General features: G+C 34.8%; 1 protein-coding gene across 2 annotated transcripts; it reads right to left on the bottom strand.

The window, feature by feature from the left end:
* Nucleotides 1-1,115: 1,115 nt before the first annotated feature.
* LOC110991801 (serine/arginine repetitive matrix protein 1) lies at nucleotides 1,116-23,319 on the bottom strand. 2 transcript variants are annotated; one of them, XM_022257301.2, is made up of 7 exons: nucleotides 22,938-23,319; nucleotides 22,338-22,406; nucleotides 20,127-21,535; nucleotides 6,875-7,069; nucleotides 5,875-6,019; nucleotides 3,375-3,464; nucleotides 1,116-2,938 (listed from the first exon to the last, which is right to left on the bottom strand). In XM_022257301.2, the coding sequence occupies exons 2-7, from the start codon at nucleotides 22,375-22,377 to the stop codon at nucleotides 2,778-2,780; spliced, it is 2,040 nt and encodes a 679-aa protein (XP_022112993.2). In that variant the 5' UTR covers nucleotides 22,378-22,406; nucleotides 22,938-23,319; the 3' UTR covers nucleotides 1,116-2,777. The 2 variants fall into 2 exon arrangements, with proteins under 2 accessions (XP_022112993.2, XP_045490302.1); XM_045634346.1 differs by lacking the exon at nucleotides 22,338-22,406.
* Between the last annotated feature and the right edge of the window lie 982 nt (nucleotides 23,320-24,301).

Below are 24,301 nucleotides of genomic sequence, written 5' to 3'. Positions count from 1 at the left end.
TATTTACATCATTATATACAGATGGTCGGTGGATGGGTATATATACAATGTTTTGAAATTTTAACTGGCAACCCTACACTACAATGTGATTTTTAACGAACCTCTCGCGAGCACACAAATCCCAACCATAAAATTCAGCGAATGTTATAAATAAACTCGGATAACCCGAGTTTATTTATAACAATATTTATAGTAAAATTTTGATCCAGTTAAGACATTTTTGAGTACATCGACTAAAAAGTTACAGAAACCTTAATATTTTTATTAGTTCTATTTCATTAATTTATTTTTTTTTATTTTCCCGTAACCACGTAAATCATGATTTGGGTTTGACTTTAGTTAAAAAATCTTTTGTACTTCTAAACAGAAGTTGAGTATTAAGAGATGTTACGGGTTGAATTCTTGCTTAATATCATACAGACGGTTGTATATTATATTCGATTCACCCGTGCACGTTATTAATAAATAAAATAATCTTGTGACCATTATTTTATTGCGATGAGAAATGATATAATATGTACGATATCTTTTTAAATATCCATTGAAGGTAAACGTAAGGGACAATTCTGTTCAAAATTAAATACTTGTGATGGATAGTATATTTCTTTGGATTAGGATCAATATTATGTTTATAACAAAAACTTCGGTATATAAAATGATATTATATAGATTTTCTCTAAGACAATAATATTTTTAAATAAAAACACCTTTTTGTATACAATTGATTTTATTGCCGTTTAGCATCAGTACATGTAGCCTTAAATTTATACTTCTAAACAGAAGTTGAGTATTAAGAGATCTTACGGGTTGAATTCTTCCTTAATATCATACAGACGGTTGTATATTATATTCGATTCACCCGTGCACGTTATTAATAAATAAAATAATCTTGTGACCATTATTTTATTGCGATGAGAAATGATATAATGATATAATAAATGATATAATGATATAATAAACATAAGGGATAATTCTGTTCAAAATTAAATACTTGTGATGGATAGTATATTTCTTTGGATTAGGATCAATATTATGTTTATAGCAAAAACTTCGGTATATAAAATGATATTATATAGATTTTCTCTAAGACAATAATATTTTTAAATAAAAACACCTTTTTGTATACAATTGATTTTATTGCCGTTTAGCATCAGTACATGTAGCCTTAAATACTAGAGCACAGTCAAACTTAACTAAAGCGCTACGAGTTAATCCGTCTCTAAAACGCGTTTCCTTTTGGCTTTAACTTTCTTGCTTCCAGCATTCAACAATAAATTCTTTCACGTACAGAAACGACCGTTGCAAACCCAAATAAAACTAAGCTATCACTAAATGCATTATTATTATATATCATATACGCATAAGATACAACTAGGCATTGGCAAGTACGTCCCACCCGTGGGAGTAGGACAGAGACAATATGACACTCTCAGAGCGTGTCGTCAGCTCATTCCCGAATAGTGCTTAGCCATAGAGAAAAGACCATAATTTTTCTTCTAAGATTAAATACGACAAGAAACCACAGTGATTTTCGCTATTCTTTTATTTTTAATTATTTGATAGCCGGTTCTTGTAGTCTATTCTCTATGCTTAAGTATTTACTATCAACTAAAGCGGCATCTATATGATGCAAAACCATTCTTAATGAACAGTTTTCTAAATCTACACATTCCATAAGACATTCAAAGATTGTTTTTAATTTCATTACATTCATTTATATTTTAGAGAACTTGAACATAACATAATTTATATAAAATGCAAATTATCACAAAGTAATACAAGCAAAATAAAGGAATGATTATTCTACAAACTGTCTGAAGAAAAATTAAACATACTTCTTTGATTAGGGATACGACTTTGTCATAGTCCTTATTAAAAATACTTTGCACACTTAAGCCACAAGCGAGCTCAACCCTACAATTCACACAAAATGCATTGTGATTATATATATTCAAAAAGCAATATTTTTAATTTTCAGAATACTATAATGCAATAGTCCAATCGAATATATACACATCAATACACACAGACTATTTAAATGCTACAGGTCTACAAAATATTGTAAAATTTTCCAAAATATTTTATCTCCGGAATGAGGTTAGGAATGAATAAATCACATTTTCACTCGGTCAATGTACAATTTCATATTACATCTCTTTGTTTAGCTTATAGGAAATTATTGCATGGCAGTGATAAAGACTGATGATAAATGCGATGCCTTTACTTAAATAATGAGGTTTATCTGATACACGGATACATTGAGCAATTCAGATATATGTCTATACTAATTTCCCGTATATTGAGGGACATAAACGAGTACAAAATGCTACTTTAAAAATAGTTTTTGATTTGCAAATTGAGTGTCCACTCTCATGGTTCACGTATCACAGTCGGCATGTTTCTCATAACGAGGATATAAAAAATATTCACTTTTAAAACTAGTCGATGTACGTACCATCACGTGATGTTTTCGAATTGATGGATTTTGAACGAGTCATATCACAATTAAAGACTCGTCGCCGGTCCAACGCACGCCTAGTACATACTTTTTTACTGAAATATTTGATATTTGAACCTCGGCGTACATTTTTGAACAAGTTAAATACTACGTACACGAACATCGGGTATTGTACGCTGTTGGTATGAGTAATTCAAGATTGGCGCTAAGCATGACTCACGTTTGTCAAATTTCCCACTTTACTTAGCTTTAGCTCGATATTGAATCATACCCTCAATTCAACCTACACATAATTGCGAATTCAGATTCAGATTTGTGTTCAGAAAAGTAAATCAGTGGTGTGTGTGCGCGATTCAGACCAGGAGCGAGCGGAATCAGCGGCACAGGGACGCGCGTCTCCACTTTCTCCAGCCGCTTCCGCTTCCGCTCCCGCCTCCACATCCGCTCCGTTGCTTGTCACTTTACAATCGCTAGCCTCCGCTGTAAGCATTTTACAAAAATTTAGAAAAACTAGAAACGGTTTGAAATACAACACGTACTGGGTATTTGCCGATGAGTAGGAATGCCTACAGGGTTACATTTAATAACGTGGAATAAGTGATACCTGTTTATCTTATGTTCCATTATAAACATATTTTATTTTTATAAAACCCAGGCAAAAAATATTATTTTATTTTATTTTCTTTATTGCACATAATAACATGGAGTATAAACAAGAGTACTAAGAAAAATCATAGCATGGGACCCACATCACTATTAAACAATAACTTTTAGGTAAACATAATCTACCTAATTTACTTGTTTCATTGGTAGCTTACATATACATATACACATATTCAGTTTGTGTCACATGCTCAATTTCGAGGAGCTTGTAAATGATGTTAATCCTTCCTATAACATAAAAAAAAATACATACGGGCTTGGTGCGTTCTTGACAGTCCCAGCTCGAATGTGTCAGCGACAGTCTTACTAGGCGTGTATCTGGATAGACCGCCGCTGCCTCCACCTACATACATAAAAACCTCATAAACGTCTTATTTATATGTTAGTAGATCCTGCCAGATTTCTGTTTGTGTGTGTTTTGTTTAAGAGTAAAAATGTTCGCGTTACTCCATTAAGAAAAATGTTATATGTTCAACAGACAGACAACTAAATGAGTTATTTAAGCGTTAAAGCATGATATTTTAATAAAAATTGTATGAATGATAAAATAGCAAGCGATTTTTAATTTACGTCACGTTTTTAGGATACGTAAGCATAATGATTGATAAGAATCTTTGGCTTCATTTGCTTGTAAGGATTTTTAATCTGTGGAATATTAACTCCATAGCAATGACTGTTAGATAAATACAATACATTTAGCTTCTTAGCTCTGATATATGAGAATGATTAAAAATAAGGATTGTTTACACTCGACCGAGTGATAAGTCCTTAGGGTTGTAAGCCACATTCACGCTTTCTCTCATCACTCATTTATCAGAATTTAACTAGTCTTTTGTACAGTACTATAAGTCTATGGTATTAAGACAATTAATAAATCTAAAATGCTAATAGAATATCGGTCACACAATTCAAATACAAACCCTGTATATTTTGATGTCTAAATAACCTAATTATGTTCGAATTCTTAATAAAGATTTGACTTTAAATTCTGGTGCTTTTTGCCTACATATTTATTCCTATTAATCTTTAGCGATGTATTTAGTTGAATATAACTATTTTTATTAATAAAATATTACTATTTTTTATAAACATAATATTCAATAATAGCATCTTGTTATTCTAGTTTTTAATAGCGGCAGTAGATCTAGGAAGAAAATGAGTAGAGGCTTCCAATTGGAAGTCACTCCACATAACAGCACCACAGAACAAATTCGCTTTTATATATATTATTAATAATTATTTTCCATACGTAGTGTATAATTTATTACGTGAAATTCCTTCTCGTGTAAAATATAATTTTATCTGTATTTATAAACATTTCCACGTGACACACATTCAGTTATCAAAGTCAAGAAGTCAGTGACATCGAGTTATGTCACCTTTGATTACACAGGAATTATACATGTGGGTCGCGCCACAACGTCTGTGATACAATTGTACACAAATTTATTTGTTGTAGATTACTGTTTATTTATTTTTGAGCGATTGGAATATTTAGTATACTGCCGCTTCTTAAGCAGATATTGTTGAAAAACATAATTACATACATATATATTATTCCTTGAAAGAAAGAATTTTCCTTTTATGGATATTGAAAAAATGTATATTATATTTTAGTTAGGTTTTTATTCCGGAAAAATATGTTCCACATATTGTTTTATACCCGCTATTTTTTATAGAACAGGTGGCAAACGGGCTCACCCAATGTTAAGTGATACCGCCATGGACATCCTCAATGCCAAAGGGCTCGCGAGTGCGTTGCTGGCCTTTTAAGAATTCGTATACTCTTTTCTTTAAGTTCACTAGTTCGAATTGGTTCGGAAATACTTCTGTGGGCAGCTGGTTCCACATAGCGGTGGAAGGTTAAGTAAAAGGCGAAATTAAGTTCGCGGGGGCAGATAGTACTACAATATAATTTTCACTAACACAATAGATGGATAGAGAATTTCTGATGATAACTTCAACATAAAAAAAATGAATTAGCTTCGTACGATTCGGCTGTTTCCGCATACATTTCTAAGAACAACTGGTACAAAAATGTTCCTCAAATATTTTTTTTATTTAGAGAAAAAAAAAAAAAAAAGGTGTTTAATATAGGGCTAATAAAGATACTATCTAAATTTCACCTTAAGGGGTCTTCTCCAGGTGCCTTTGATACGATATCTGGCTTGTACTACTCTTTATTTATTTTATAAAAATCGTTTATAATATAAACAAGTCTTAGGACTTTCTGACTCTAAAACAAGCTTAGCAATTAAATTCTTTGATTCTAAATTAACATGATACTGAGCGGAATGATACTTCTAGCACACGACACAAAGTATGGGTGTATAAGAACCGTGTTTATATGAAGATCTCATCGGGGGGCATTGGGACGTAGGGCGGGGACGGTTTTACTTCCCCGTGTCTCGCTGCATACCATATTAATTATTAATATATTACAATCAAAGTATATATATTGTATTGGGATTTGCATACAAATTACAAAAATGTTTGAAATTTATATTATTCTAGTAATAGTAGGTAATTATTCAAAATTATAATACAGATTTTAATGACTTTATCAATAATGTTAACATAAAAATAACTAAAAAATGCCTGTTCAGTTTACTAGCCACATGCCAAATAGTAAAATCCTGGGTTCTATTCCCAGCGAAATAATTGTTACTTTCAATTTCACAGGCACACTTAATAATAATAAATTAAAACGCAGAAAAGTGATATCACAAGTCTTAAAACCAGTATCATCTTACCAATTGTAGTATTTGTGGCTAGAGCGGGTGTGGTAGCGGGTGTGGCAGCGGGTGAAGCGGCAGGAGCGGGCTGATCTTCGCAGAGTGAAATCTCGGAGGGATATTCAAAGGTCCGCGTCAGTGAGTCGTCGAATTGGAGCTTCAACTGGAAATACAACATACATCCTTTATATTCAGATTTCTATAAAGTCAATAATAGAGAAATGTGTGACGTCATAGTAAGTGAAGCGGCAGTAAAATTTTGTCTTGACTAAACGCAGTAGATCTTGGAAGTTACTGAACACGGGCGTTGATCAGACAGAAAATACTATCAACGCACATTTACAAAAATATCTGCCGTGTATTTATATTTTTAATTATTTATTTATAGAATTAATATTCACTATGACCACTACAAAATTAGCGATAGTCTTGTGAAATATTCACATTTAAAAGGTACTAAAACATCTAATACAATTTATTTAATATTTAATTAAGTTAAATATTTAAAAACATGCTGATACATATTAATCGGTTTTGCAGCTGTTACAGATTTATATTGCTCAATTTTTTCTATTGTGACCCAAAAAATATTTAATGCTTATGTGTCAGAGTTATAACTAATCATTTAATAATGTTTCTTCACATTATTAGCGACGTTATAAATACTCAACAGAATTTATAGATAGCCTAACGCTAACCAATATAATATCTAGATTAAAAAAACTACTTTTATATGCATTTCTCGCGCTCCTAAACAAGACTGCTATAGTTACATTAATACAAACCACAGCGGTTTTCTAATGTAACATTTTGTAATATATTATATAATTTGTAAAACAAACAATAAAAAAAAAAAGATAATTTGACAAAACAACGTAGAATTAGTTTTAGAGTCTTGAATTCAAACTTCCCTATATTAAAAACGTATTGTATTTTGGCATACAGGAGTCATAGTTACCACTAAGTATCAACTCTAATAATCACCCTAAGTTGTTTCCTAGAGAAACTTGTACGTTACCTTAGCAGCTCGTTCGCGATGCAATGGCGTGCGCGCTAGCATCGACGATCGTCCATTGATCAGTACGTTGTCGTTAACGAACCGTACGCTACATGGCGAAGGGGACCGCGCCCCGTCAATCTCTCCCTCACCGTCGCTATCCGACTCCGCAGGTACTTCAGCGCCCTTAAGTAAGACTACACCACTCTCACCCGCCTGGAAACACAACTCATTATTAAAACCAAACATAAACGAAGCAATAGTAATAAAACATTCAAATCGCCAAGAATTATGTATATTCCTTTTGTATTATACGTGTTTTTCAAACGTTTTAATTGTTTGTAGATTCCTTGAAAAAGCATTTCGTTTTTTTATAGAACATGGAGCAAAAGGGCTCACCTGATGTTAAGTGATACCACCGCCCATGGACACTCAATGCGAGATGGCTCGCGTGCGTTGCCCGCCTTTTAATAATTGGTACGCTCTTTCGTTTTCAAGCATAAACAATACGTGTGTAAAAATAATTTAAAAACTGCTAAATCCGAAATTACAAACCGTTCTAACTTACGATACAAATAAAACAAATTACAATTACTCGTTGATCAATAGTTTTTCTTACGTGGAAACTATGACTTATGATAACGGAGACGTGTGATAGCACGACGATTGCAATTAGTCAATACCAAACTTCCTAATAAGGGGAACGAGTCACAGGAATGCTGCAATAGAAATTGTTCGTCATGCGACCGATCAACCGGTCGATGGGAACCTGTCTACTCCACGGGACAGATTGACATAAGATTATTACAGCCACTATCTCGAATTCCCACACACAAATAATTTACATTTGTTATTCAAATACGCCAAATTAAAAAAGTACTTGTACATACGATGTAAGTACACAGAAATACATCTCCGTATTACATCTAGCCTGTCTTTGTGAATTACGGCTGTACATCAATAGATTTTTCTGTGATTGTATGAAAAACATCATGAGGAAATAGGTATGCCTTAGAAAAAAAATCGACGATGTGGGTCAGCACAGTAGGATTACTTCCTTGCGTAGATACAATTTATTCGGGTTTTCTTTAGCTACTAATATTACAGCGTGTAGTATATACATGTAGGTCTAAATAACTTGTGCAGTAACTTCATAACATATGCATCAAAATCTGAGGTTGTCAGTTTACGTATTTAAATCTAAATTTTTATATATATAAGAAGGTAAACGAGCCTGCGGGACGCCCAAAAAGGGCAGTCATCGCAGCCCATAGACACCCATTTTTAGTGGGTGCGTTGCCGGCCTTTAAGGGAGGATTATACCTTGCTTAGCACAGAGTAAGAAGTCCAAAACAACATATTTTCACTCTTTAAACAGGCACCTACTAGCTGGCTGAACGCGCGAACAGTGAGCTCAATCTATTGATAACGACTATCTTGTTCAATTTGTTATCCTGTATCTTTATTGTGTATATAAAGATATAACCTACAAATACCAAGAAGTTAGGTATATTCTAGTACTGAGCATGACGCGCGTTACGCTTGACCGAAACACGTGCACGGGTAACGGATCGTTACACGAATAATAAATGCACGGCTGCTGTTGATAATATATCTAATAAATAGCGATACTCGGCTCTTATATTTACATTTTACAGACAGTAAATTATTATCTTATATATAAAATTCTTGTGTCACGGTGTTAGTAACCGAACTCCTCCGAAACGGCTCGACCGATTCTCATAAAATTTTGTGTGCGTATTGGGTAGGTCTGAGAATCGAACAACATCTATTTTTCATCTCCCTAAATGTTAAGGGTGGTCCACCCCTAAATTTTTTATTTATTTTTAGACAAAATTTTTCGTTTTTATTTTTTTACGATACACCGTACAAAAATACATGCAACCCTCAATTTTCACCCCTCTACAATCATCCCTTATGTTTTTTTTGTTAATTATAAACTTTAATTTTTTGGCACAAAAACATGGCAAAACAACGTTTGCCGGGTCAGCTAGTATTATTATATTTACTTTACTTGACGAGTCCTGTAATTCTTGTTCGGTTTTAAATCAAACTTTATATATATAATATAAGATGTCATACAAGGTACGCGACGCCGTTAGTAAAAATTACATAATACTGATTAAATTTTACGCAACTATACAAAAATATTTTATTAATAAAAATATCCTTTCTATTATTTAGATATTGGCTATAGAATGGGTATAAAAGAAAACTGGACGTGTCCCTCGGTCGCCTCCGCAGCTTACTTCAATTCTGCTAATACAATACAGAAAACGAGTGCTTCGTCAATACTAATTAATTATACGTCCAACTAGCGGCATGATAGATATTAAGCCGTAGCCTTTGTTACATTGTATAAACGGGCTGGCTAATGCTTAGACTATTTGTACGATATAATTATTATTGGGCAGAAATAAAAAAGATGAAATATGACAAAAAAATATTTCTTTTAAAATTAAATTTCTTGAGTCAAATGAATTTTCATGAATGAAAATGAATTTTGGAAACCACCATCAAAGCTGTGGTTTGCCGACGCCATATTGTCAGTTTGAAGAGTTTAGTTTCAAGTTTCAGACTGGCAGAAAGTGGAATTTAATTTTAATTAACAGTCAACAGGCTAGGCCAGTAATGAAACGTTATCGATCCAAGTCATTTGCCTAGCTGTTTGATCAACTGGCTGAACATCTTTCAGGCCGCTAGTTAAATAAAAAATGGCGCCATTTAGTTAAAAAGCTAGGCTGTTAATTAAACGGCTAATTAAGCTAGTTGGCTGCGACATATCAACAAAAAAAAATTATCATCATTTACGGGAATTAGTTGGAACGTGTTTCCAACTCTATATACAAAACATTGTAATTTAAAGGTAAGGGCGGGCGTACAACTGTTTTGTTCTACTACATTCCTCCGCAATCATTCACTGGACAGATCAAAAATACAAGGTTGTTGACAATCGTTTCCGGATGTGTGACTCAACTGACATTTACACTCACTCTTTATTAATTAAAGTTACCCAACTCTTGCTACCAAGTTTGCTCAGTAAATCAAATCCTTCGGCATGCCACACGTATAGATAATTCGCGGCGTCCCAGGGGAAATTCGTTCGTGTCCCGTGACACGTGAGACGGATTCAATCAGCAGAATGTCCGAGGATGCGTCACGTATTTACCAAGCATTTCTCACATTGCAACCTTTGCTGGCCTAGTTTCTCCAGGTATGTTTCCTTTGACCGCTGTTTTTACACAACACAATCAAAATATACCGTTACAGTTAAAATATGATATACGAATGAAATCCAATAATACGGTTAGTACAGAATGAGTCGATGGAAAATCGTTCGTCAATTTGCCTTGATGTCAAAACAATTCGAGAGAGCAGGAACAGGTGATATCAGTTTGAAGCGAGCGGAGGCGGAAATACCTCCGCGACTCAACAAAATCGTCGATTGGCTAAATTATTCAAATAAAGCGATGCCATTAAATTAAACGTCAAATTGTTTCCTGATCTGAATAGCACAAGATTGCCAATCAAGCGGAACGTGCGCATTCTACTTTGCCAAACATTCCTTGTATATTACAGGAAAAAACGAGTTAATGGAACAAGAGATGTCTATTTCCATTTTGTTTGATTAATGGAGGTTACATTTCGGATGTATTTTGAATATTAAATAATGATTTCCAGGGACTTTAACATTCGTAATTGACTTCTGAATATATATCAAAGACAAAAAAATCTCTTTATTCAGAGCTATTTTCTTCTCCAAAATACCGAGGAGGTCACCAAGGCGACGTTACGTTTCAATAAGTTTTGTCGAGTTGCTAATGGCCAGGGTATGTGCTCATACCATTTAATCTGTGTCAGTATTCCGGCTCTGATACCCTGTAATCTTGTCAACCCTTTATGTGGCTTCACTTATGCGCTCTCATACTAATCGTACAACTGTCCTGTATGTATTACTTAAAATGACGTCATTCACGATGCAATTTCACATAAAAATCATCAATAAAATCAGAGCCAATGAGCAGTATAGATTTTGTTATTGTGTTTCCAATTATTAGCTGATGAGTGATATGTTACATAGTAGCGTGACATCACAGAGGCCCTCAATGATTGCGGACAAATCAGAGCGGAACAGGATGAGGCCCACACAAAATGGGTATTTACCACTCCCATTATCAGAGGGCTCTTGTACACTTACAGTATGTTAGAGTTTTTTTATAGAACGGGCACAAGTTTCGCCTGATGTTAAGTCATACCAGCGCCCATGGCCACTCAATACCCGAGGGCTCGCGAGTGCGTTGCCGTCCTTTTAAGAATTGGTAAGCTCTTGAAGGACCCCAAGTCGCATTTGTTTGGAAATACTTCAGTGGGCAGCTGGTTCCACATAATGGTAGTTGTGGAACGGCGAACGTCGAGGTGATACGGGTGGAATTTTGTATTCTGCCTCGACGTCCGATGATGAAACTGCAGGTATTAATCCGAACAAAAATTGTTGTCATTAGTCCGTTTTATGGGTATCAATTGCGAAATTATTCTGTGGATAAACGTTTATTAATCTGATATGCGTAATCGACGATACGATATCACCTGATATACTTACGTTTAAGCCAGTGGACATAATATATTTTGATTCGAATATTAATAGTAAATTCAGAAGCTTTTAAAATAATGTTAACATAAAAATTTATCGAGTATTTTACAATATCTCATTTATAATAAAGTTAAAGATCAGCGTTGGCTTGTAGTTTTAGCGTTTCTCAAACCTGAGCTCGTGCATTCAAACCACAGCGCACCAATGAAGCTTTCATTCTTTATGTCACGGTGAAGGCAAACATCGTGGAAACTAGCATGTTTTAAATCCAAGAATCAACTACCACGTATCAGGCACAGAAGGCTAATCACAAAACTAGTTTGACGTTTTTATGTTTAATTCTAGGTTTATAAATTCAGTAGAAAGAAACTGCATTCAAATAATTTTAAATTGTACTCAGCAAAAGCAGGCTAAACGCAGACTTAGACCGGAACCCAATAATTAATCTACAATCTGAGATCAGAGCGTGACAGTCGATCGATCTCCTATCAATCAATATCCTCAAATCAATATCCTCAATAACTAAACCCTACGAAGACAATCCATTTTTGGCGACGGATAGAATGCAATCCATTAGCTCTTTACACTTATATTTGATAATCAATATAAACAAAATAAAACTGTATAAATAATATTTAATTATACATATCTATGTTTAAAACATATCAAATAGCCTTTTAATTATTTTAAAAACTGGTGTAAGTAAAAATCTTAAGATAGGATATTGGCATAGTTGAACTGTCATATTAATACAAAGGTCTATCCACATACAACGATCCGATAGCTTGTATCAATATTTGAATTAAGAAGTCTACCTCAGATGGTCGAAAATGGATTGAGATAGGTTGTTGGATTAGAGCATAGAGCCGATTATCCCCACCACTATTGTCCCGATATCACCACTGATTGTAGGCTGTGTTAGACGCAGCAAGGCGCGCTAAAATGTTCTAAAATCTCACAGAATACAACTATAGGTAATATGTTAAAATAGAAAAGAGTAAAAGTGTTAGGAAATAATTACGCAATATATATGTAATACGCACAGATATAGAAAAGAAACAGGTTTGGTCAAATCGAATGCTAATGAACACGCCCAAACTACGTGAATCTCGATAAGGCTTTTCTTGGCTTCAATTATGTACATATTAAGAGTATCTTAGAAACTAACCACACAACTTCTTTTATGCCCCACCGTTTCAATTATTTAATTCTAATTACTAACAGGCCTCACTTTTATTAAACTCGTAAAAACTACTTATATTATTCAAATGTAATATTAAAAGGTTTATTTTACACCCGTACAGAGTTGACTATTAGAATATATCTTTAAATAATAAAAAAATGGTTTAACGACTGATTCTATAAAGAATAATAAGTACTAAGGACTAATAAGGACCTTCTCAGAAGGTCTTTTTTAGCTAGAGATTGAATCTAGGGTGAACATATACATGCCTAAAGTATCGGACAAGTATAGGTCTCAACACTAGTTGTATGTCAATTAAGGTTTGTAATAATTTATCAAAATCGAAAGACCTTTCTACTAAGGCTTTCAAAAATCGGCTTACTTAAAAAAAGCTATTAGTATATTAATGACTATTATTTGAAACATTATAATAAATATTAATTTGATAATGTGTTGACGTAGTGATAAAATTAAATAAGAATTGACTATGATATGATTGTAATATGTAATCTAAAATTCTACATTTAGATCATATAACACAAATTTGCACATTATGTGTGGCAGAATGTGTTAAAATTAGATCGTATTACCATATTTTCGTACTGCATTCTATAATAAATTATTATTCCTTAGTTTTGAGCCATGAATAATATGTCTGTATCATTGTGGTAATATCATTGCAATTGCAGCCTAGAAACAGTTTTCTTATTTAGATAAAGGTTGCATCGCCGCTAGGGAGTAGTCCAGGCTGCGGACTCTTGAATTAGAATAAACACTTAGTCTTCTACGCACAGACTACATTTCGCAATAAAATTACCAGTTTCAGATGCTAGGTACGTGAGTCATAGGCCAAAGCGTACTGATAGATAGATAGATAGGATAGATTACGCGTTCTCGCCACGCCGGCTATCACCTTAGTGTAAGGAAAGAACAAAATTTAAAACAAGTCAGAAAAAATTGAGAAATGACAGCCCGTGTTTATTGTAATCGATTATCACCGATGCCTGCGGATTCTAGTATTCACACTCACTGCACTTTGGCTTGCTTTAGCTTCCAGAACGAGAAACTTCCATCGTTCAGTGTCCTGTATCGTAATCCTATATAAAAAGGTTAAGGACTTTATTTATTAAGGAAACTAATTACATCTCTATACAGTAAAAAAAAGTAAATCATAAAATTAATACATTGAACATATCCACAAAAAGTTAAACCGATACAAAAATGAATACATTTTGTGCCTGTTAACTCGTGAAGAACGTAAAGTACAGTTTTATTACCTAAACGGTCTTCGTGGGGACATAAACTAAGATTGTTATGGAGCGTACACCGCAACCGAGGGGTTTATTAACTCGAACCATTTGGCATTTCGCTATTCGGTATGTAAGATAATTCAACAGAATTTTAAGATAAACCAATCTGTAGCATAAGAAAACAAAACTAAAACAGGATCTCTGTTGAGCCGGATACCGGGCGGTAGGAACAGCATCAAGACTGTGGTAGATGACCTGCCTTCGCCTATTATGGAGCATTTTGTGAATACACTTGGTGCAGATCGACTGGTGTATGCATAGACTTCTTCATTAGTTTTTATGTATCTATGTAAAGCTTTTTAAAAATAATATACTAACACTAGTTTGTAAGTTTATACTTACATAATTTTATCTGAATAAATAAATAATAATAATAAAATATATGTTATTAGATACTTTGAATTGCGTTTTGCCAGCCAAACGACAATTAAGATCTCTTAATTGTTAAATCATATGTTTATCAAAATGAAACGTTTATTTTTTTAATTATAAGGGAAATATTATTAAACATAAAAGCTGCTACACAAATAACTGTTTTTAATTTAAATAATACAAAAGTATATTTATCGGTAATCAATAGATAATTAGGCTGAAAACACGATTGCTGACGTTGTCTAATAATAGCTATATAAGGCTTCCAGTTAACAGATTGATTGTTTGAAACTCGACACTTGTGGGCGGCTAACCTACAACTATTCATTATACATATAACTTGCACGAGGAAATTTGAGGAAAAATATAAACTGAATGGGAATTTACACATTAATTATACATCCTAAGATAGTTTAGGATTGGTGTGGAATTTCCCAGGCACATACGTGTTATAAACAAAAAAGTATGCAAAACCGGCGTGGGACATCCGCTCGATGTCTCTTTGATGACAACAATTATGTAAAGCGACAGACGCACCTCCACTGTCGATACTTGTTGAAAATACTGTTCGATATTTAAATAACACGATCGAAGTCGAACACCAATCTAACGGAAATGAAATTAATAAATAAAGAAAGAATTGTAAACTTCTCAAATGAAAGAATTCATTTTTGTATTGTTTATATCTAACCATTGTATGTAGTTTAAGGGTTACATTTTTCCATGGTTAGTATACACGATGACGACGGGTGAATGCGAGAGCGACCTTCTAATGCAGCCTTGTAGGAACTACCCTACATGTTTAAAGTTTTAATGGGGAGCTCCATAGATACTCTTGTAGGGGATACATCCTTTTCCACTTCAAAAATAAAAAGGTTACATACATATGCGCTTTTACCACAACCTAAAGACAACCATGCCACTTCAAATAACACTAATAATTTTATCAATCGATCAATTAGTGTAACATTCACTTGATTGATAAATAATAGATATCTATCGATAAGTTGCAGCACTAAGTCATTACATAAGTTTTTCAGTGAACATTGTAATTGCATAGAAAGTGAATTCTCAGATACGTATTATGCTTCCGAACTTCGCGTTAATCTGTTGTGAAGTACAGATTATACTATAGGACTGTGACACAAGAAAACAAATAATCAACTTTAAATTTCCGCCAACGGCTTTCTAGGTAGTTATATCATTTCACGTGCGTGGAATGTCATTGTATGTTTTTTGGTGTACAACGTGACAGCGAGAACAATGGGCTCGTGTGTAGTGGTATCGGTATCAACGCTACTCTATCAAATTTCCCTACAAATTGTTAATTTCGCCGACCTCCAGTTTAATATACGCTCGTCACGGTACTGACAATGGCCTCCAATTTACTATCAAAATATATTTTAATGTAAACAAGCAGTCGAATAAATCGTACAACATGCGCTTTTCATATGGAAAACAAAATCACACACAAAAAGTCGCCGATTCTCCGATTCACTTACGCCCCAAACCAATAACCTATCTCAATCCATTTTAGACCATCTGAGATAGACATTTTAATCAAAATATCGATAAAAGTGTGCCAATAACCAATTGACGGATTGTAATAGCTATCGATACAAGCTATCAATGGTAGGTCGGATCGGTGTATGTGGATAGATCTGTGTATGAAATGACAGTTCAACTGTGCCAATATCTTAAGATTTTAACTTACACCAGTTTTTAAAATAATTAAAAAGGTATTTGATATGTTTTAAACATAGACATTATATTTTAATATTATTTGTACGGTTTTATTTACTTTATTTGATTAATATTGATTATCAAATATGAGTGTAAAGAGCGAAGAGAGTGCAATCTATCCGTCGCTATAAATGGATTGTCATACTAGGGTTTGCAGATAAGAGATCGATCGACGGTCACGGTCTGATCTCAGATTGTTTTCAATGTGAGATTGTGAATTAATTCTTGGATTGGTTTGTGGGTCTAATCGCTAAATAGGCCGCTCATAGACAGCTCCAATGCCGGAGATGCCTTCTAAAATCTATTTTATAATAAAAACATTTTTATACTGTGTGAATAGGCATTTAGCATATTTTGCCGCATAATCACAAATACTGTTTTGCTCTAGTTTCATAAGCCACAATACGAGATTTTCCTTATAAACAACATTATATGCACACATCGTATTATTCAGTTAAAAACATAACTTGTGACGTATCACAAATTCGTTATCAAGCTCGATAGCAAAAAATAGATTACCTATCGTATTTCAAGAACGCTACTTGTACGATGAATAATTATAATACATGAATTTTTTCGTGCTCAAGAAATCTCTATAAAAAGTACTACTTTTAATAGCAGGTCTTGATATGGAATTTGAATCGAACTTACGCATTTTGCAATGGACTGTGTGGCTATAGTTTAAATCTCTTGACGAATTTACCGGAATTAGAAACAATTATAATGTGCGGTGATTATGATAATTACAGTTAGGTGTGAAGGCTAACGGACTGCTGACCTACAGCCTCACTCCACATCAGTCAGTAGTCTATCATTATCTTAAAATTAACCTGTGACCCCCAAAGTTGGAAATAATTCCAATTTCAATTTTTATTTGCGATTAAAAGTATAGAACTTTCTGGTAACGCTAAGTTGTAATAGTAACAATTTTATTCTCGAATTGTAGTTTATTTGCTATTGGAATTGACCATTGTTAGAAACAATGGAACATCAGCCAATAATTGTATTGGCTTTTTGAAATAAATTCAAATTATCGAATAATAATACGAAATAAATAATACAAATATCATTTGTCTGTATGTTAATGTACGGAAGCACTATTTAATAATTCACACCAAAACTGAGACTGTCAATACTGTAGTGGATTCTAAATATATAAAACAATTGCGGTCTTAATGTCCTTGTATAATTCCTTATTGAATCACTCGTCCCGTCATGTGGTTTCTTGACTAATTATGTTTAGCTTCAATGTATGTATTGTGTATCAATTGAATTGGAAGATTGGCAAATAAATTGTTAACAATAAAGTAATTTTTAGTGACCGACCCAGTAGTATTAATTGGAGAAAGATTTACTTTGAAGTCGAAAACTACCGGACAGATACGCCGAATACACAAAATACATATAATATTTTATTAATTGTCCTTCTTTTCTATTTTATAAGTTCCTAGTTACAATTTTTATTATTTTTAATTGATACACTTTTATAGCATTGCTGTGATTTTGACACGTTTCCAATTAATTTGTGAATGTATTTATTATTTTATGTACGGAAGTAACTGCGATTTGTGCAGCCTTGAAACCGCATTGCACTATCACTGCCTTATCGCGCCGCGTCGTCAGAGCCATTAATCTGTTATTTATTAAGAAATTAAATTAAAACTAGCCTATGTTTGACCTTTGCAACACAAAAAATAAATGTTAAAATTGATAATATGCAACACAATATTCTAAGTAACATATTATTATTATAATCAAACACTCCGATTCAAATTATTTATCTTCTATCATACTTAGAGCTTAAGGCTCATGTACACGATGCCATTTTCTTGTACATACCAAAGCAATCAGTGCCGTCCAATAATTGTGTATGCAACTGTTTAAAATTGAATTTTCCATTCAAGTCTTGAATGTTTTTGAAGAGAGGTGTAAATATGAGTAAAAAGGTGTTTAAATTCAGTTCTGCGGATATAATAAAGTTCATTGATATCTATCGCACTCATGAGCGATTATGGGATACCGAAAATGTAAATTATAAGAATCGTGTTGCACGTAATAATGCTAGTAGCAGCATTTTCACAGGAATTTGAAGTTAACCGTTTCGGAAGGAAGGAAATAATAAAAAAAAAATCATGTTTGCAAATCGAGAGATAATTGCGTACAACAATTCCGTAAGAAATTATTGTTCGTACTGTTTACATCAAGAATAGTTTTGAAACGAAACTTTTCCCATTGATCAAGAATGTTACGTTTTGACCATGCAACTCATTTACTGCGTCGATATAATTGTATGCTACAGCCAAGAAACTTGCCTCGTACAAATGGCGCTTCAGTCTCGTCTTTGACTGTTTCCCAATGCCATTTGTATCAATAATTTCAGACGTAGACGTCTTATTATAATGATGAAAAAAAAAGATTTCCCTCAATTGTTTCCTAATTTACTACTTTCATCAACATTTCTTAGGTAGATTACATTGCGATAAGGTAATCCGTAATGTGTTTCTTTTCTTGGCAAATAAGTTGTGTCTTATCAAATAGATTAGGAAATGAAATAGAGAAGTGAATCAACGACATTTATCAAGGATAAGATTTTCGAAACGTTTACAGCTAATATTGACTATTAATAACCGTGACTAATTGTCTCAGGATTATCTGAAGCAAATACGATTATATCAATAGTTAATTATAATGTCTCGCGGGACAAGCGCCGATATAATAATTATATATGTCATCAGTAGCTATAGTCAGTAGGTGTCCACATATATACATTTTCACTAAGAAGTGCTGTACCGCTATTGTACACATACGATAGTTCTTACATTAAAGATACCAGGAATTTTAAAAACCATTAACGAAACAAAGATTTAGAAACGCGTCCTTCATATCTGTCATACAAAAACGTTTTATGCTTAAAAAACCTCTCAAAAGCGCAATAAAACACGTTTCACAGTGCCTGGAACCACCTGTCGCCAAAGACTTAAATTTACGCATTTAGGGATTAAATGGGCCCCTGATCTACTTTAACAAGAAATATTAACATAATTAAAATACAATTTTAATATATATCACACAATAAAGAAAATTGCAAATTACAATCAATAATAAGATATTAAAGCGTGCGGTCGGTTTCGGAAGTTCACAGATTCCAAGTGGGACGAGACGAATAATTAGCGTCTCGGTTCATCGAGCCAATAAATAATTTGCTTAAAATTAGAAAGCTCCGGCCAGCTCATCGGTTGTTTATGCTAATAACGTGATTAAGTCAATCGGATCGCGTACACCACATCAAAGTACAAGCCAGTTTCAGTTGCGAAGGTACTATGCCAATATATTAAGTAATGCTAACACTCCAAAGACTTTCGCTGTCGCACGGAAATCGAGAGTTCGATCGTTTATAGCGGCGTTTGCCATACCACGTCCCATCACTTTCTCCGGTACAATGCATATTTAGGCTCTCATTCGGACAATTATAGAAATCCGAAAGTGACGATCAAATCCGCCCAATTAGGTAGTCAAGTAGTCGGGAATTACAGTTCCGGTAACGCTTACCGGAACAGTAATTCCCGAATTTCCTTAATAATTTTTGTTCCTTTTCGCGTGAACAATAACAAGAACAACTACACATAGCGTGCATTTTCTAAATTTTAACAATAATGGGACAACTAAATTAAAATTTCTCTACTTAGCATGATCTATTCCGGCACACTTGAATACTTTTGCAGTTCGTATTATTTTCCTATAGTAGTTAAAGAATACCCAGTAATAGTATATTGCTGTGAATTTGTTTTATTTAAAATATAATTTAAAAATAAAAGAAATTGCATTAATTCGGCCTCAAAACTTAAAACTGACCTAAAAGACAATATACCACAACGCTCAACATCATTAAGTTTGCTACGTCACGATATTAATGTATGAACAATTAATTTAATTAATTAAATTTAGACCGCGATTTCGCTTACAAGGCGTATTATGGTATTTTTTCATCTAAATCTCTAATACCCCTTTCTAGTTGCTTAGTTTATTATTGCTTTAATAATTAATCAAACTCACCTTAAAGCGATTCCTCTTGGCAGCTCGCAGCACGATGCCATCATTTTCGATGTAGTCGGGTACTTCCTTGCGATGTGAAAAGTTGAAGACCACGGACGTCGAGGCCGGCACCGCCGACCGCAGCCGTCGCGAGCCTGCTCCTCCTCCAGGGCTCGCTCCAGTCCAAGCACGCTCCACACCTGCCGTCTTCAGGCTCCTTTCTGGAGTTGCGTGACCGTTCATTAAAGGCTTCTCACTAATTATTGGACTCTCCAATTTCACTTGCGGCTCCAGTTTCAGATCAACTTCCGGCGACGGCTCGCGAGATGCGCTCTGATCTCGTCCCATTTCGGTTTTTTCCGGAGGCGATCTTGGAATGGGTTCGACGACGGCGGATGGTGGAGGATCTTTTCGCTCAGTCTTGGCCGCCGCCGGGATTTCTGGCGCATCCGGAGGTGGAGTCTCGAGGCGTGGCAGCTCATCTACGACATCCGCAGTTCGCTCCGGTGGTGGAGACGCGACATCGGCACACGGTGCCGGCATAGGCTTAATGACACCAACTCTACGCGGGGATGCAGATAGGCGTACACGATTTAGCAGAACGGGGTTCGTGGTCGCCAATGGCGGCAGATGAGAACCCAACTTTGGCGATTCGAACGAGTAACGCACCGTGGAACCGGCGCGTGCGATTCCATCTAACGCCGCCTGCGATACCTGTTTGGTTTCGAGCGAAAGGGTTTTGCCTTCGGGTTCGTCGATGGCGGAGAGGTCGGCGGCGGCCGGGCTCGGGGATCGCGCGCGAGGTTCTGGCGTCGAGGTACGTGGGGCCTCCAGACCTCGCACCACGGCGGATACACGGGCGGCGGGCGCAGACCGCCTAGGAGGTGTCGTCTCGAACTTTCGAAGGGTGGAACGAACAACATCGGGTGGCGGTCGCTCGGTGTCGCGTAGCAGAGGAGCCGGTCGACGAGGCGGACGTGGGGCTCGAGGCAGCGGCGAGGGCGGCGCCTGAGGAGGAGGCTCATCGAGACGGCTGAGCGCGTCCACAGACCGCGCGCGCTTGACGGAATCGCGGCGAATTGGGACCGAGGCGGGAGGTGGAGCGGCGAGCGACACAGGTCGGGCTGGACGCGCAGATGGACGCGGGGCAGGTGGCGGGCGCTCATCCAGGAGGTGCTCAAGCGAAGCGGCCCTTCGTAGCACGGAGGGTCGCCGGCGAGGCGCTTCTCGCAGCGCTAGGCTGAGGTATCGCGATTTTAGACGCTTTACGATGCCGGGCCCGTAACTGAGCTCTTCGTCGTCTTCGGGTGGTGGCGGAGGAGGTGGTGGCTGCGGAGGAGGAGCGGCAGGTGGTGCAGGCGGTCGAGAGCGCGCCGCACGTCTCTGCAGCAGCTCGCGCTTCCATTGCGGCAGCGGACCATTCGACATGCCTACACACAACCTTCTATTATTTCATTGGCTAATAACCATTACTTTCCAAACTTCTCATCTCCTCGTCAAACATCTTAAAAAAGGCTATAGTAGAAGAAAACAAATGTGGCACCCTTACATTGCAAACAGAAAGTATGTTAAAGCTGACAGTTTAAAGAAAAATATTAGCAACAGAGTGATAATATTGTTAATGACTTGTTAATGGTAATATTTATTTTAGACTCTTAAAGCATTGTGTCAATTTCTTATTATTTTGGCATACAAATTGATCAATGCAGAGAGACTGCATAATATAACATTGTAGTCATGATTTCTTTGATTTTTTTTAACTTTTACAGTTTCAATGATATAATTCTTTTAATTAAAACAAAGTAGGTCATGCTAACTAAATTTTGTATTATAATATACAGATGATTTAGGTGCAGAAATACACAAAAAATAATGAGAGTCCTCTAAACTATAAAAAGTACTACACCTTAGGTAATTAACAAAAAAAAAAAGATCTTGTAGATCTCCTTAAGATCATATTGGTTTCTATATTATGGTCAAACAAGGATATGATCAAGTAAAAATGAAAAATAATTACTTAAAATTAAAAACACTATTAAGTAACCATAATATATTGAGAAGCAAGGTTTGAGTCTGAAACAATCTTAACTTTATTAAAAATATAATAGTTAATTAAGTAAACTTAAGTTGAAGTTACCAAACAATATAATGCATTTGTAAAAAACAGCATTTAAAAACAAATTAAAGGAAGCTTATAAAAGCTAAGCTATGAGTAAGAAGTTATGGACTCACCGAAGTCCTGTGAGGACTCGAGGATGGTCTCCACCATCATCTTGGGATGGCCGCTCACGATTACAATTGCTATAGCCACAAAAAATAATGCATCAAACAACAAGCAAAACAAAATATAAAGCACTAAACATATCCAAACAATTTAATTTTTTCTGAAGTACATAGAATAAGGAATTTCATTAATAAAAAGCACTTTATGAATGTTCAATATCCTCCTAATAAATATAGCTAATGATTAGGTCTATTATCAATATAGAAGATATGATATCTCTGGCATTGCATAGATAGAACTTAATATCAATAAGTACCACAATATATGTTGTCAGTACTTTAGTTTACACATATAAACATTAAACATAAATAAAGCAATGCGGAATCAAATATAATCTTAAGCAAAATTGATGTGATGTTATCTAACGAGTTCGATGATAGACGTCGTTGACCCCGTAGCGGGCCGCATCCCACATAACTGTAATCTCTATTTGTTCACGTCTCACACCATCTCAAACAAAAACCACCTTTTCATTGACTCGTGATAGCGTCTGCTTGCTAACCATACAAAGCACTCTAATTTAAGTATATGCGCCTCGCATACCTTACCTCTTAAAATATATCCATTGACTTCCACGCGTAAAAAAGACAGGAACTCGAACACTGATACATTCAGTGCTCGATACACCACACTCACTCACAAAGACGCCATCAAAACTACTAATGAGTTTTGTTCAGTAATCAAATAAAACAAAAAAAAACACAAAAGTATTCGTTGCCGGTTTTCAGAAGTCACCCTCCTGCGCGAACGGCATACCATACGTGATGGTCGATCACTTATTTTTTATGGAAATGAATAATAGTTCAAGTATAGTGATCACATGAAACTTATACCATCAATTTTAATTTAATTTAAAATATAACCAATACTTTTCATAAATAAATATTTTCTAAATAAATCACCTTAAATATATAAACGACCACCATTAAAGAAAATTAATTTGACACTAGTTTTATTTCTGTGTAGTGACATTTGACGTTATACGTCAATGCCTTCATATTCACAGAGTAAAATTTTACTTGTTCTCAACAGACTACAGTGCATATTTTTCACAGGCTCAATACTTATTATATTGACGTCATATCCAGAAACGAAACAGAGCTAGCTGTTACACCCTGTCATGAAGTACCATTTTGATGGAGAGAGAAGACATAAAACAGCAAACCTAAGTCCATCTAAACTTTAACTTGGAGCGAGGTTAATCATTGTAAACGCTGGTGGACTTAATAGTTTAAAACTAAATTATTGTCTAGTTTTACGATATGAATAAAGATATTTTTTACTAAGTGGGTAATACAGAATCTAATTCCAAATGTTATGTGGCGAGCAAGATATACCTAATAATTAAAGTGCTGAAAAGGCGACTATTGTAAATAAATACTTCTTTATCTTTATTATCGGATGATGAAGAACCAGAAATGCAACTGGGGCTCTTAAAACCGTTTTCTAGTTCTAAATGAGGTTTTAACTTATTAGTATAATTCAATACAAATATACATATATATGTATATCATATAGTTAAATACAAATAATAAATTAGTACATAAATTCATTTACGATTGATTTATTTTTCATTACATATTTTTATATGTTAAAAACCCGATGTATAACAACATTCTTCATGCAAATAACTAATATACATTCAGTTCATTAATACTTAAGACAAAAACTAAACAGTATTATGATCATTTAATCGAATACGTAGTATTGCCCACTACAATTTTTTATTTCCCTATTTGCCATGAGATTTCGGTAGGACTGATCTAACTAAATTTACGTGATTCGTAAGTCCTCTATAATGTCTATATATGTTTTAATTGCTTGTTTTGTTCCCTTATTTATGCAGTCACCTTACTAATTAAAAAAAAACCTCAGTGATTGCCTCCTGTGTATTTGAATTGTATTTTATTAC

This window comes from Pieris rapae, chromosome 2 (genome assembly GCF_905147795.1).
Source record: "Pieris rapae chromosome 2, ilPieRapa1.1, whole genome shotgun sequence".
Taxonomy (NCBI): Eukaryota; Metazoa; Arthropoda; class Insecta; order Lepidoptera; family Pieridae; genus Pieris; species Pieris rapae.
This window is presented reverse-complemented; position numbering and strand designations above follow the sequence as displayed.